The sequence below is a fragment of the Ctenocephalides felis genome, unplaced genomic scaffold (assembly GCF_003426905.1).
Source record: "Ctenocephalides felis isolate EL2017-DRISC unplaced genomic scaffold, ASM342690v1 CF-g0.4_SCAFFOLD_03573, whole genome shotgun sequence".
In the NCBI taxonomy this organism is placed as follows: domain Eukaryota; kingdom Metazoa; phylum Arthropoda; class Insecta; order Siphonaptera; family Pulicidae; genus Ctenocephalides; species Ctenocephalides felis.
Genome location: NW_020539727.1, coordinates 13,296,776 through 13,310,442, shown reverse-complemented (window position 1 = coordinate 13,310,442; position 13,667 = coordinate 13,296,776). Strand labels below are relative to the sequence as shown.

The window sequence follows — 13,667 nt, the reverse complement described above, 5'->3', positions numbered from 1 at the left end:
ATGTTTCAAAGGTTTCTGAATATTTTGGCATACCTTAGAAAAAATGGATGTATGTGTGTGTGTGTGTGTGTGCGGATACAAATTTTTCGTTCCAAAGATACGGGGCAAAAAGGGCAACTCAGTTTTTAAGAGAACGGAGCGTCCGATTTGAATTGATTCAAAAAACATTTTACTTGTATTGACAAGATGAAGATGTTCAAATTTTTGGGCAGGTCCAGCGGTTACGGACTCCCAAATAAAATAAGTTAAAAAAATGTCATTTGGCGGTCCAAAATGTTTATTGGACATATGTAAATCAACTTATCAGATGTTTTATAGAGATTTTAATAATGTGTACACATTTTGTGTAATTTTTGTTTTGGGTTCTGTACCAAGATTTTTAATTACAGTACGGGAAGTTCCAGCTTAAGGCACGATGCCATGCACCCCACTAGTTTTCATTCAAATCTCTAATTTATAAAGATAAAATTTTGGCAGTATCAAAAAGTCGAGTTACAAAATTAAATGACTAAAATCTTGTAGTTTAGATCTTTTTATTTTAAATCTCTAATTTGTAAAAACAAAGTGTGGGCAGTATCAAAAAGGAGCATAAAGTATGAAAATTCTTGTGATGATGTAATAATTAGCAGTAATATTTTTTCAACCGAAAATAGGAAATGTTGAAAGAAAAGTTGTATCCAATCTTATTTCTATGGTATAAAAATTTAGCATATTTAAAAATGTCGTAGAAATTTTTAGGCTTTTGCAAATTTGACATAAAATGCTCACAATTGCCAAATATCTCTACTTCGCCTGTTTTAATAATTCTTTCTTTTTAAAAAGTGGTTTATATAAGATCTCTACAAATCTAATTTTTATAGTAATATTTCAAAATAAACTATACTTATAGTAATAAAATATCACATAACTATTATAATAAGTCGTGATTTATCATTCAGCCCTGAATTAACCTCATAATATCGTATCTTCACTTCGCAGACATTTTAAAGGGCGCAACCATCTCTTTGGTAGTTTGGGTAATCCTCTCATGTTAATGAAGAATGCGGATATATATATATATATATATATATATATATATATATATATATGTATGTGTGTGTGCACAACTGTTCCTTTAACGAATTTTTGCCACGTGTCTACGAGCAGCTTAAAGTCAATCAAAAAGCTAATTCTTTGATGTTTTGGCAGGAGCTTAAAGCTAAGATGAAACTTTTTGTAAACTTCCTAAATTCCCGTGCATCTTACAATATTATAACATATATTAAATTGCTAAATAGTAATAATATGAAAAAAGTTTACATTTAGTTTCATACTTTTGTAATATATGCTTACAATATTATAACATATATTAGATTGCTAAATAGTAATAATATTAAAAAAGTTTACATTTAGTTTCATACTTTTGTAATATATGCTTATTTTAACCAAAGAAGTAAAATTATGTCTGATTCATATAATTAAAGGTTCCTATTAATAAATAATTTTGATACTTATAAATTATAAAATGTGTTTGGTCTGACAATCTATATTTACTACAAATAATATTCCAACTAGCTTAAAACACATTTTACTGAATGAACTGTTTAAAACATCAAGTGAATTGTTGCTCTACTTATTATTATTATTATAAATGAAACAAATAATTCATAATAAATCAGTAGGACCTTTACTCATTTATTATATTTATGAAAAATCTATAGGACCCTTATTTATTTATAAAATTCATGAAAAATCTATAGGACCTTTATTTATTTCTAAATTTTCTTTACAGAGTCGATGTTCCTTATCCAGTGATCAGCAATCAGTAACTCCAACTTCAGATTTGGACGCAGGAGTTTTTGCAGCAGGAGAAACTAGTGACAGTGATTCGCCTGTGCCTCCTGAAAGACCACGGGCTCAAGGACAAAGGTAATAATAATAATTTTATTCCATAATAATTATTTGCCAAATGACAAAACACAATCAAACTCAAGCTCCAAAACAACATAACAAAATGCTACTCGTATTTATTTTTACGTATTATGAATTTTTTTTACCTATTTAACTACCCGTAGGGTAGTTCTAGTAATGGGCCGGAAATCGAAACCGAAAATTTTTGCATTTCTCGACGTTTTGAAGGTTTCTGAACATTTTGGCATACCTCAGAACAAATGGATGTGTGTGTGTGTGTTTTGTATGTCCGCATTTTTTCGTCCACGTTTTAGGGCGCACGTATCAACCGATTTGAATGGTTTAAAAACATTCGATTCCCATTGATAGAAGGATGTGCTGGTTAGTTTTTGGCAAAGGTAGGCCCAGCGGTTCCGGAAATACAGAGCTAAATGTTAAAAAAAATTGCAGTTTTTGAGAGAACTAAGTGTCCGATTTAAATGACTTAAAGAACTTTCTGCTTGTTTCAACAAAATAATTGATTTTGGAAAAAAAAATTTTTGTTTCTTATGTTTTTTTCAAAAATTTTTTTTTGTAATTTTGGATTAAAAATTCAAAAAATCGCCCAAGCTAAGCACAGTCTAAGCGCCACTCTGGTACAAATGTTTACCCAAGTGCGTTTAGACTGTTTATGTATTGGGGCACTTTTCCAATTTTGTGAAAATTATTGAAAAATGTGAAAATGCCGCCAAGCTAAGCACAGTATAAGTGAAAATGTCGCACAGAATTATTTGCAAATGCGTTTAGACTGTGACTATGCGGGAGCACTTTTTCAATTTTGTGGAAATTTGGCAACTATTTTTTTTTTGAAATTTGATTCGAAATGAAATGACGATTGTTAATGTTCTGGAGATGATAAATTGATTTATTTATAATTAACTTTCCGTAGGGTAAGTTATAGTAATCGCACAAAAATCGAAAATGAAAATTTTTATATATCTTTACGTTTCAAAGGTTTCTGAATATATTGGCACACCTTAGAGAAAATTAATGTATGTGTATGTATGTGTGTGTGTGTGCGTGCATTTGTGTGTGTTCAGTACAAATTTTCGTCAACGATTTCGGGAACCGGGATGAAGCAATTTGAATAATTCAAAAAACATTCGATTCGTATAGATAAGGAGACGTGCTGATTAGTTTTTGTCAAAGGCAGGTCCGTTCCGAAGATATGGGGCAAAAGGGGCTAAAAACGGTAACTCAGTTTTTAAGAGAACGGAGCGTCCGATTTGTATAATTCAAAAACATTTTACTTGCATTATCTAGATGAAGATTTGATCAAATTTTCATGAAAATAAGTCTAGCGGTTTCGGAGATCTAGTAAAAAAAGTAAAAAAAAAAATAATATTTGGCGGTCAACAATAATCATTAGACATTAGACATATGCACATCAAATTATCAGATATTTTATAGAGATTTTAACAATAAGTATGAATTTGGTTTACAGTCCTATGGGTTCCGTACCAATGTTTATGCGTTAGACAGCGACGCGGCGCTTACGCGCTTCGATATTTAGTCTCTATGCATTAAAGCAGTACGATTGCTTTGAAAAAAAAGTTCAGAATTTCCAAAATATTTCAAAATAAATTTTTCAACAAAAAGTAAGTTTTTGTCAAAAATTTATATAGTTCCTCAAAAATCTATTTTTTTCAGAGTAATTTTTTTTCAAAAATGTTAATCTTTTCAAAAAAAAATAATTTTTGGTACGGGAAGTTCCAGCAATTTGCCTTAAGGCACGATGCCATGCGCCCCACTAGTTTGAAATTGAATTCGAAATGAAATGACGATTGTTAATGTTGTGGAGATAAATTGATTTATGATTTACATTTGATTTGCTCAGATATAACAAGATGGCAAAAATAATGAAAGTTACAGTATTTGTAATAATATATGTGAAAACGTTTAAAATTTCTCGAATATTTCATTACGGTACGGGAAGTTCCAGCAATTTGCCTTAAGGCACGATGCCATACACCGCTAGTTATCATTTGTCACATCACAATTGAACTCAAGCTCCAAAACATAACAAAATGGTACTCGTATTTATTTTTACCCATTATGAATTTTTTTTAACTATCTTTTATATTTATTTCCAGGCCGCCTCTCGATTTACCTCCAAAACCAGTAGAAAACGACATAGAAACAAAAGATCTACTAAAAACCAACTCGGTGGATCAAAGAAGACCATCCTTAGACGACATTAAAAAAAATCCAGGATGTCGATGGCGACCAAGAGGATGAAGGTTCTTATGGTGCACCCTGTGGATTAGGATTACTTGAGAGATTGCTGAGGTCGCACCCTGTTTGGTTTTTGCCTGGAATCCAGAGAGCTGGTGCTGTGCATTTGTTGCAGGGGAAAGATGAAGGGGTAAGAAGAATTAGACCGATTCTGCCGCATAACAGAAAAATGTTATGGCAAGGCCATGTTATCAAGAACTTTCCATACTAATATTGACAAAAGCCATGGGGTTGCTGTGCAGTCAGGCGAATTTCTCAGTTTGTCTGATAGAAAACATAACCTAGAATGTCAAAAAAGCGATGTTAGATAAGTGTGTTTCTGATACAGCTTCATAACATACGAGTGACGTTGCGTGTAAAACGCCAGATTGCACAGCAAATACATAACATTTTGACAGTATTCAGTATGATTCAGTAGCATAATGTATGGAAGTCGGAGCGTAGCATGGCCTTGCCATAACATTTTTCTGTTGTGCGGCAGAATCAGTCTCTTAATCAGTATATTCATGATGTGTCAATTCTAATCTTTTATCATTATTTTTTTAGAATTTTGTGGTTCGTGGTTCTAGTCAACCCATGACAATGGCTGTCAGTGTGCGACTTCCAGCAGGCAGAGGTCCTTATATTGAACATTATTTAGTAAGGGCTAGTGAAGGTCGTGTTGGCTTGGAAACATCAGCTAATAGGTTTGATTCTATTCCGGAATTGGTTGCTCATTATGCACAATGCTGGTAAGAAAATAATAATAATTAAATCTTGAAAACGCAACCCAAAGTTTTATTTCTAAATCTTTCATAAGACATGATCGGTTTGTTATTGTAATTAGCATTCAGAAATGAACCTTTATTAGAGAAATGAAGTAATTGCTGATTAATAAATTGTATAATATTCGTTCGTACAGTGGATTATATTAAATAACGCCTAAACAAATATTGTTTTTGCAACTTCACTCATCATGTAATTGTGTTTGAAGAACTTCATGTAATTAAAATTAACATACACTCATTGACTGCTTGTATTTTTTTACTTTTTCGTCGGCGATATAATCTCATTCTTTGAACAGCTATAGGATCTGTCTTGTCTAAAAAATATTTTCCATTTTAATGACTTCAAAGATTTATAGAAACTACGAATAATATAGAAATAATTTCTAATTTTTTTATTTTTATTTACTTATATATATACATTATTTTCATATCTCAGTCAGGCAGATGTGCCTGGTATGAGAGATTATGAAAAACAGTTTTCATATAATATATACATTTCATTTGACTATAATATCTATTTCATTAATATAATATCTATATATAATTAAAAATATCTTTATATATAACTCTTCAGTCTTCTTTGTCTTAATTTCCTTATAGTATTTCTTTATTTTTCTTTTAAATTTATCGTCATCATTGGTCATCTTAATATCGTTTGGCAATTCGTTATATATTTTGCTAGCACTCCATATGACATTTTCTCTCAAATTCTTTTTTCTATTGTGTTCAATGTGAAAATTGTTGTGTTGTCTAGTGTAGTGTTCATGTATATCTTGATTTGTGTCTATTGTTGCACTTGTTTTAATTCTGTTATATTTCATTTTGTGTATTAATTTGCATTTCTCTATTTTAATTTAATCAATAAACTTAGGTTTAGTACGCGGTCGAAATGTTTAGTTTGTTTTATTATTCTCAAGGAACAGGGTAAAATATTGTTCTGATTCAGGCATTTTTCATTAAATCAAGATTTGTACTACGATGTACCTTTAAAATGTTTATTTATCTATGCCGATTTCCTTGTTGATACCGGTACGCATACAACGACAGATCTCTTTTAGCATACACGACTGCTAATCACAATCGACCCGTATAGAAATGATTTCATCGAGAGCGAATGACGTACAGTTCGGGCGTAACGCACTTCCGTTGCATTTGTACGGATTTACACCCTAGTCGCGCCTAAAGAAGTTTTACTTCAATAATAATTAAATCTTGTAAACGCTTCCCAAAGTGTTATTTCTAAATCTTCCATTTATTTTAGTGATGAGTTACCAGTCCAGTTAACCTTACCACGTGCCCTTCGCGAAGCCAGGAATCGCCAACAATTGTCATCTTTGGCACTTTTGGGTCAAGAATTTTGGAGGCATCCTGCTACGCCTTTATTGCCGCCTCCAAGGCCTTCGACTTCTGCTGATTCACTTGGTGAAAGTTCTTCTGCTTCGGATGCCAGCGACTACACTAGTGACAATGGTAAGAAATTTTATGGAAAGTTTAGAAATAATGAAAAAAAAGTTGTTTCTGATTATCTCATATATAAAAATGGAGCTCACGATAAAATGATCCGCTAAAACTCGGAAACGTCTAAACCGATTTGGCCAGTCTTAGTCTTGAAAAATTTATACTAATCAGTATGTTGTCGGAAAGATGGGATATTATTTCAAAATTGCGTAGAAACTTTACATTTTTAATTTGAACATTTTTGTAGAAGCGTAATTTGAATAAAACAATGGACGGTGGCTAATACGTCAAATGTCAAATGTTTTTGACAGATGATGTTCAATTACGTTTAATAGGCTATTTTACGTGAATATTATTTAAGTGTGATTAAATTGTAGTAAGTAGTTTTGTTTGTAGTTTTATTTATATACAAAAACGTTAGTAAACCAAGCCGCAAGTGTTACTAGAAACTTAAAATATCAACTTTTTTGAAATGTTAATATAAAAATGCGTTTTTTGGCGTTGTAGCACTGTTTTTTGCAAATCATATTTTTCTCAAACACGGTGCTCTAAAAGATCTCATTTGTATAATTATATACTCATTGGTACTTGTAAAACATTTTCTAGGTTATATTATTTTTTATTTGTGTTATTTAAATTCAGAACCTAAATTTGGTATCCATCAAAGGGACATTTTGTCGAATAACATTTTCTCAGGTATAATTTCCCAGAATTTATCGAAAAATAGATAGTAATATATGAAGGTCCGGGGTTAAAAAGGTCCACCACCGATGTGTCAAAAACCAGAAGCATTGTTTAACAACAATATTTGAAAGTAGAGGGAAAAAGATGTATAACCAGCTATAAACGGTAATCTTTGAAAATCCGTAATAAAAGTATTTTCTTTCGTTGGTAGTTTTTTTAGCATTAGTTAAAAATATAATTATTTCGAAAAATACCTTTAAAATTAAAATAAGACATTAAACCTGTTTGCCACCTGGCCGTTCCAAGTTACCTCGTCTATGGGTAAAAAGGTCTAGATAACAAATTTTTGAAAGACAGCAAAAAAGCACATTTCTACAATGATGAAGTAGCTGGCAGTTTTACTGAACGTAGTCAGATAACTAAAATGTGTTATTTGTTGTTATATAATTGGTTTGGTTTCTATAATATAATTAATATTTGCTCAAAGTCAAATTGGACCTTTGTGCCTCGCCCTGCTTTGCATATATACTTTTTATTAAATTTACTTTAATCCATTGAATATTACTTGAAACTTTTCGAAAATCAGGTCAAAGAAGAAATACTTAATTCATTTTCTATCTCTCCCCGCAGAAATTTGAAAATTTTGTATAAGCTCAGTAGTATTATTTACAATTATACACAAAATTCAGAATCCAAAAAGAATCTGAAAAACTTGAAACGTAATCAATAAGTCGAAAGACCAAAAAAAAAGACTTGGATTGGATTATACCATGTTTTCTGTAGAAAGTGTATGAAACTTCCAGTTTGATTGTATTGACAAAATATAGACAAACTAATGGGGTTTATTGTTTTTATAATTCCTCATTGTATATAGCATTCAAACAACACATCCTTATACATTTAAAGTATTGATATTTTTCATTCTCTAGAAATTGTTTATAATATACCTTACTTAGCGAAACAATGTTTGCCGGTTCACCTAGTTGACATATTATATAAAGACATCACTAATACTGTTTGTATTTTGATCAATATTATACTTCTGTTCAAAATTTTTGATGAACTCATTTTAAGTAATTTTGAATCTAACGTTTACCATTTTTGTAGGTAATAATAAGCACATAAACCCTCTAGAAACTAGGACACCATCACCGTTCTCTGATCCAATTGAACACCATCCTGCTCAAAGAAATCAGTTAACAACGTTTAAAGGTCCTAGGGCTCCAAGACCTACGCCACCTTGCACATTAGATCTAAATAATGTGACAACAGGTGGACATAGTAATGGATTTGATAGGTAAGTAAAACATGTCATTATTGTAAGGCAAATGACTTAAGAAATTATTATTATTGTATTTTTGTGCAGAATTCCTGGACGTGTACCACCTGTTCCGCCGCCACGATGGAGCAAACCTACAACTCCTCCAGGAACTAATGATAACTCGAGAGTTCCTGTAAGTTAATAACATTTATTTTTAACATAATCAATTACAATTACAGTTTATACTAGATGACCTGACAGACGTTGCCCTGTACCCACATATACATTTTTTAAATATCCAGTACTAATATTTACCATTCAGTTGAAAATAATAATTATTGTTTTTCGAATTACTATTAACGCCAATATATGAGAGATGTTAAATGTAGAACTGCTTCAAATAAAATGATGATTCTCAATTTCCACAGCTAACACTTTAATTGTGCTTTTAACAAATTTTAGAATATGTTCAATAAAATTGTATATTAAAAATTATACACTGCAAGTTATAGAACAAATTTATTTCCAATAGCTCAATTTATTTTAATGCCAACGGTTATACAATATTTTTCGTCATACCTGTAGATGTGGATGTATAAATGAATGATTTTTTGTTTATTCACGACTAAAACATTGATTTTCCAAATTTATCACACGAAAATTCATCTGCCTTTGTGATTTATAGCATAAAATATACGTATTGGATATTGAAGTCTTTTAAAAGGTATAACAAATTCAGAAAGAATTAATATATAGCATTCGCGGTAAAGGTACAATATCACCTGGGAATTTTCTACCCAAAATATTTGCTTTAATATTGCCTATATTTTTTTTTAATTTTTTAACTGGCTTTTAGTAATTTTAATATCTAACTTACATTTTTCTCACTAATAATTCAATATACATTATTACTTAAGTTTATATTTGAAGTGAATTAATTTGTCAAATTCTGTTCTCATGTGCTCTATTCAACCTACGATCAACAAAATTGTGCGCCCTGTGATTTTTTTTACTGTGCTCCATTTTGCATGATATTTTGGAAATAGGCTAATCTTAATCTCAAGTTCAGAAGTGAAAACAATCATATTAAAATAATTCACTATTCCAGTTGCGAAATGTAATAAAAATCACACATAGATTCCAATTAGAATAATTTGAATTCAACAAATATAAGTACAATATAAAAATATATCTCAAAATGGCATATTTTGCCTTTAGATATACGAGAAAAATTTGAGATTTAATAAGGGAACGCCCATTAATTTCGTGAACAATTTTTAAGGATTTTTTAAAGATTTTTTGTGTAACAAAAATAATAAAAGCAATAATTAGTCAGAAAAAACCCTTGAATTTCAGAGATATAATAATGAGAAATAGGTTGTTTTTTAATGGATTTTTTTCAAGAAATCATGAGTTTTTTGAAAATTTTTGTACTGAAGCTATAGTATTTTCTAGAATCCATCAAGATCTCTTAAACCAAGTTAATTCTGATGGAATACGATTATTTTTAATTTTGGTGGAAATGACACTCATAAACTGATTCAAATGAAAGAAACATTGTATGCGTCTTTTATTTGCATGATAGCTCACTCAGTTTATGTGCAGAAATACTTATTTTGAAGCTTATTTTGAGGACTTTTAAACCCCATTTTCATATCTAGCCTAATATTGTTTCTAGAACACTATAAAACAGTGATTTATTAAATTATTAATTTATATAATTTTGGTCATTTCATTATTTTTGTTAAAATGTATATTTTTGAAGATATATTAGCAAATAACGCTTTTAATTTTTCTTTAACATTTAGTTAAAAAATAATATTCTGTCAAATTGAATTTTAATAAGGGTATGTAATTACATTGAACTGACATTTCACAAACGTGAGACGCATGCGCAGAACTGCATCACTTGTCAGACGCATGTTGACTCTATTTTATTATATTATTTTAATTTTTGGCACATCTCAGCTGCTTTTCGGCAATAATAATGTAGACATTACATTTTCCTTATTTATAATCATGAATTTATTATATTTTAATATTGCCTTAGCCTATAAGTGAATGGAAATGTTTGGCAAATGACAGTTGTCATTTGTTTTGATGTCAAACCATGCCTTAAACTAGTGGGGTGGGTGGCATCGTGCCTTAAGGCAAATTGCTGAAACTTCCCGTACCGTAACGAAATGTTCAAGGAATATTGAATGTTTTCAAATAGATTATTATAAATATTGTAACATTGTCTAATATTTATAAGAATTATATAGACTGAATTGCAGAGTTGAAATTATTTGTTTAAAGTATATTAGAACTTTAGTCAGAATTAAAAATAAAATCTGAATTATTTTCGATATACAAAAATTAAAAAAAAAAAAAAAAAAAAAAAAAAATTGAACAAAATTTTTTTTCCAAAATCAATTATTTTGTTAAGACAAGCAGAAAGTTCTTTGAATCAATTGAATCGGACGCTTAGTTCTCTCAAAAACTGCCATTTTTTGTACATTTAGCTCTGTATCTCCGAAATGGCTGGGCGTGCCTTTGCGAAAAACTAATAACCCCTTCTCCCAATCATTACTAATTGAATGCTTTTTAGATCATTCAAATCGGATGCTTTGTTCTCTCAAAAACTCGAACTCTATTTTCTGCACTCTTTGCTCCTTATCTCCGTAACTGCTGGACTTGCCTTTGCCAAAAACTAATCAGCTCTTCTCCTTATCAATAGGAATCGAATGTTTTTTAAACCATTCAAATCGATTGAACCGTATGCCCGAAAACGTGGGCGAAAATTTGTATCCATACATACATACACACACACACACACACACACACACACACATCCATTTTTTCTGAAGTATGCCAAAATGTTCAGAAACCTTCAAAACGTCGAGAAATGTAAAAAATTTCAATTCCGATTTTCGGCCCATTACAATAACTTACCCTACGGGAAGTTAAAAATATTTTCAAGGGCAAACAATCATAAGCGGTTTTTTGTAATTTTTTTCATTTATTTTTACAATCTAACTATATTTCTATGAATCTAAAAATTCTAGAAAAATTCTCGAACAAACTTCAGGAAGATTCATGAAAATCCGAATTATAGTTCAGGAGGATTAACCATTCATACATAGTTACAGAAGAATTTTATATATAAGATATTATAGTATATTTTACATTTCCAGACCTTGAGCAAACGCATGTCACCCGAAGGAGAATGCTTCGCATCCACCATCAACTCCAATACATCTGGCAGCATGCGTGTTCACAAATCCAAAATCAACGCCTCTCTGATAACTTCAACGAACAATGGTATCATGTCACCAGGAACCATCAGCAATGGTGTCACTTCCCCAAATATTCTATCACCAGGAATGCTCACGTCTCCTGATTCTAACAATGGACAAGTTTCTGGTTCTACAATGAGTGGTATAAATTCTACTATCACTTCGCCTATGAGTGGGACGAGTGGCGTTACGTCTCCTATGAGTGGAGCAACATCTTATCATACGAAGAGCAGCAGTCATAATAATAATAATGGGAGCAGTGGCAGGTCGAGGAGGGGTGCTAAGGCTGCTAGGAAAGCTAGCAGACACTACCAGGTAAAGGATAATAGAATAACTAGTGGTGTATGGCATCGTGCCTTAAGGCAAATTGCTGAAACTTCCCGTACCGTAATTGAAAATACGACGCGAAACCGAGGTAGATGTAGGAATGGATGCAGAATTACACTGTTTTGTGGAAAATAAAGGGATTTTAGGGTCTAAAGGATATGAAAATTGTGTTTTTAGATAAAATTATTATTTTGTGGAAAATGCACTTTAGTGCAATAAACGGAGCGTTTTAGGTCTGAATTTTTTACGGTGCTCTGAATTGGATGAAATTTTGGAATTAGGTTCATCTTACCCTCAAGTTCAAAAGTGAAAACAATTCGGGTTGCGCCATCACCCACCGGGGGGATGACACCCCCTCTCAATTGTGTAATTACATTTTTTCAAAATAACGTTGGATATGGATAGAAGAACTAATTATAAGAAAAAATGTCTTTTATAGTTTTTCAAAAAAACTAATACTTTTCAAGTTACTGGCCACTAAAGATTCATATATTTTTGGCGTTTTTTCTTCGTTTTTTTGCAAATATCTCCTAAAATATACATTTTAACGAAACATGTAATGAACAAAATAATGTCAGTAAAAATCTTAATAAATCGGTATTACATAAAGTTTTCTAGGAAAAATATTAAAAAAGATTTGAAAGAGCAAAGTTGTTTTTTATTTCGTTCAAGATTTAATTGTTGTATTTAAAGCCATCTAGTGTCGAGGTTTTACATTTTATGCATTTCGGTGAAATTGGGTTTTATAGTGCTCAACATAAGCTTTAAAATGAGTGCTGCTACAAGTTTTTTTGCGTGTAAAATGAGTGAGCTATCAAGCAAATAAGAAGCATATACGAAGTTTTTTTTCTTTTAAATCACATAGTTTAATGAGCCATTTCCACCAGAATTAAAGTAATTCACATTCCATCTAGAATTCACTTTATTATAGACATCTTAGCTTAGGATTCTAGCAGATTCACTACTTTAGTACAAACTATGTTCAGAAAACTCACGATTTTATAAAAACTTTTTTTTCTAACGAACTTAATTCCAAATTTCATTCAATTCGAAGCACAGTAAAAAAATTCAGAGGTTATACCCTTTTTTCCTTTCCGTTTACTGCACTACTTAAGAAAGTACCACGAATATCTCTAGAATCAAGCTCCAAAAATATTTTCTAAGAATGTGTTTCTAAAAACAAAAAGTTCTTAACTAGTGGTGCCTTAAGGCAAATTACTGGAATTTTCGTGCCCTAATGAAATATTCGAAGAAATTTAAATGTTTTCAAATATATTATTATAAATACTGCAATTTTCATTATTCGTATTTTATAGACGAAGACGTTTATATATGTTTGTATGAAAAGTAAATAAATGAAACCTAATCAAGCGGAATTAGAATGGAGGACTTTGTATCAATTTTCTAAGAATTTTTTAAACTGAATTGCAAAGTTCAAATTATTGACTTTAAGTATATAAGCGAGCTTTATCATTTTTGCCAGAATTAAAATCAAAATCCGAATCATTTTAGATATTTTGAAATTAAAAATTGTATTTTTCAAAAACTAATCATTTCGTCGCACTGTCAACATAATCAAAATGTTTACTGAATCATTCGAATGAGATGATCCAATCTCTCAACTAGTGGTGTATGGCATCGTGCCTTAAGGCAAATTGCTGAAACTTCCCGTACCGTAATGGAATATTCGAGAAATTTTAAACGTTTTCAAATATATTATTACACAAT

The 13,667-nt window shown here is 30.9% G+C and overlaps 2 protein-coding genes across 2 annotated transcripts in view; both read left to right on the top strand.

Annotated features, from left to right (window-relative positions):
* LOC113389560 overlaps window positions 1-4,278 on the top strand; it is a 34,411-nt gene extending 30,133 nt beyond the window's left edge. The window contains exons 3-4 of the mRNA XM_026626581.1: window positions 1,772-1,908; window positions 4,023-4,278. Of these exons, the coding sequence (XP_026482366.1) occupies window positions 1,772-1,908; window positions 4,023-4,167 (282 nt within the window). The 3' untranslated portion in view covers window positions 4,168-4,278. The remainder of the gene's footprint in view (window positions 1-1,771; window positions 1,909-4,022) is intronic.
* A 308-nt stretch (window positions 4,279-4,586) lies between these two features.
* LOC113389559 (protein sprint-like) overlaps window positions 4,587-13,667 on the top strand; it is a 15,838-nt gene continuing 6,757 nt past the window's right edge. The window contains exons 1-6 of the mRNA XM_026626580.1: window positions 4,587-4,604; window positions 4,711-4,895; window positions 6,193-6,401; window positions 8,181-8,370; window positions 8,440-8,527; window positions 11,511-11,927. Coding sequence (XP_026482365.1) covers window positions 4,587-4,604; window positions 4,711-4,895; window positions 6,193-6,401; window positions 8,181-8,370; window positions 8,440-8,527; window positions 11,511-11,927 — 1,107 coding nt within the window. The remainder of the gene's footprint in view (window positions 4,605-4,710; window positions 4,896-6,192; window positions 6,402-8,180; window positions 8,371-8,439; window positions 8,528-11,510; window positions 11,928-13,667) is intronic.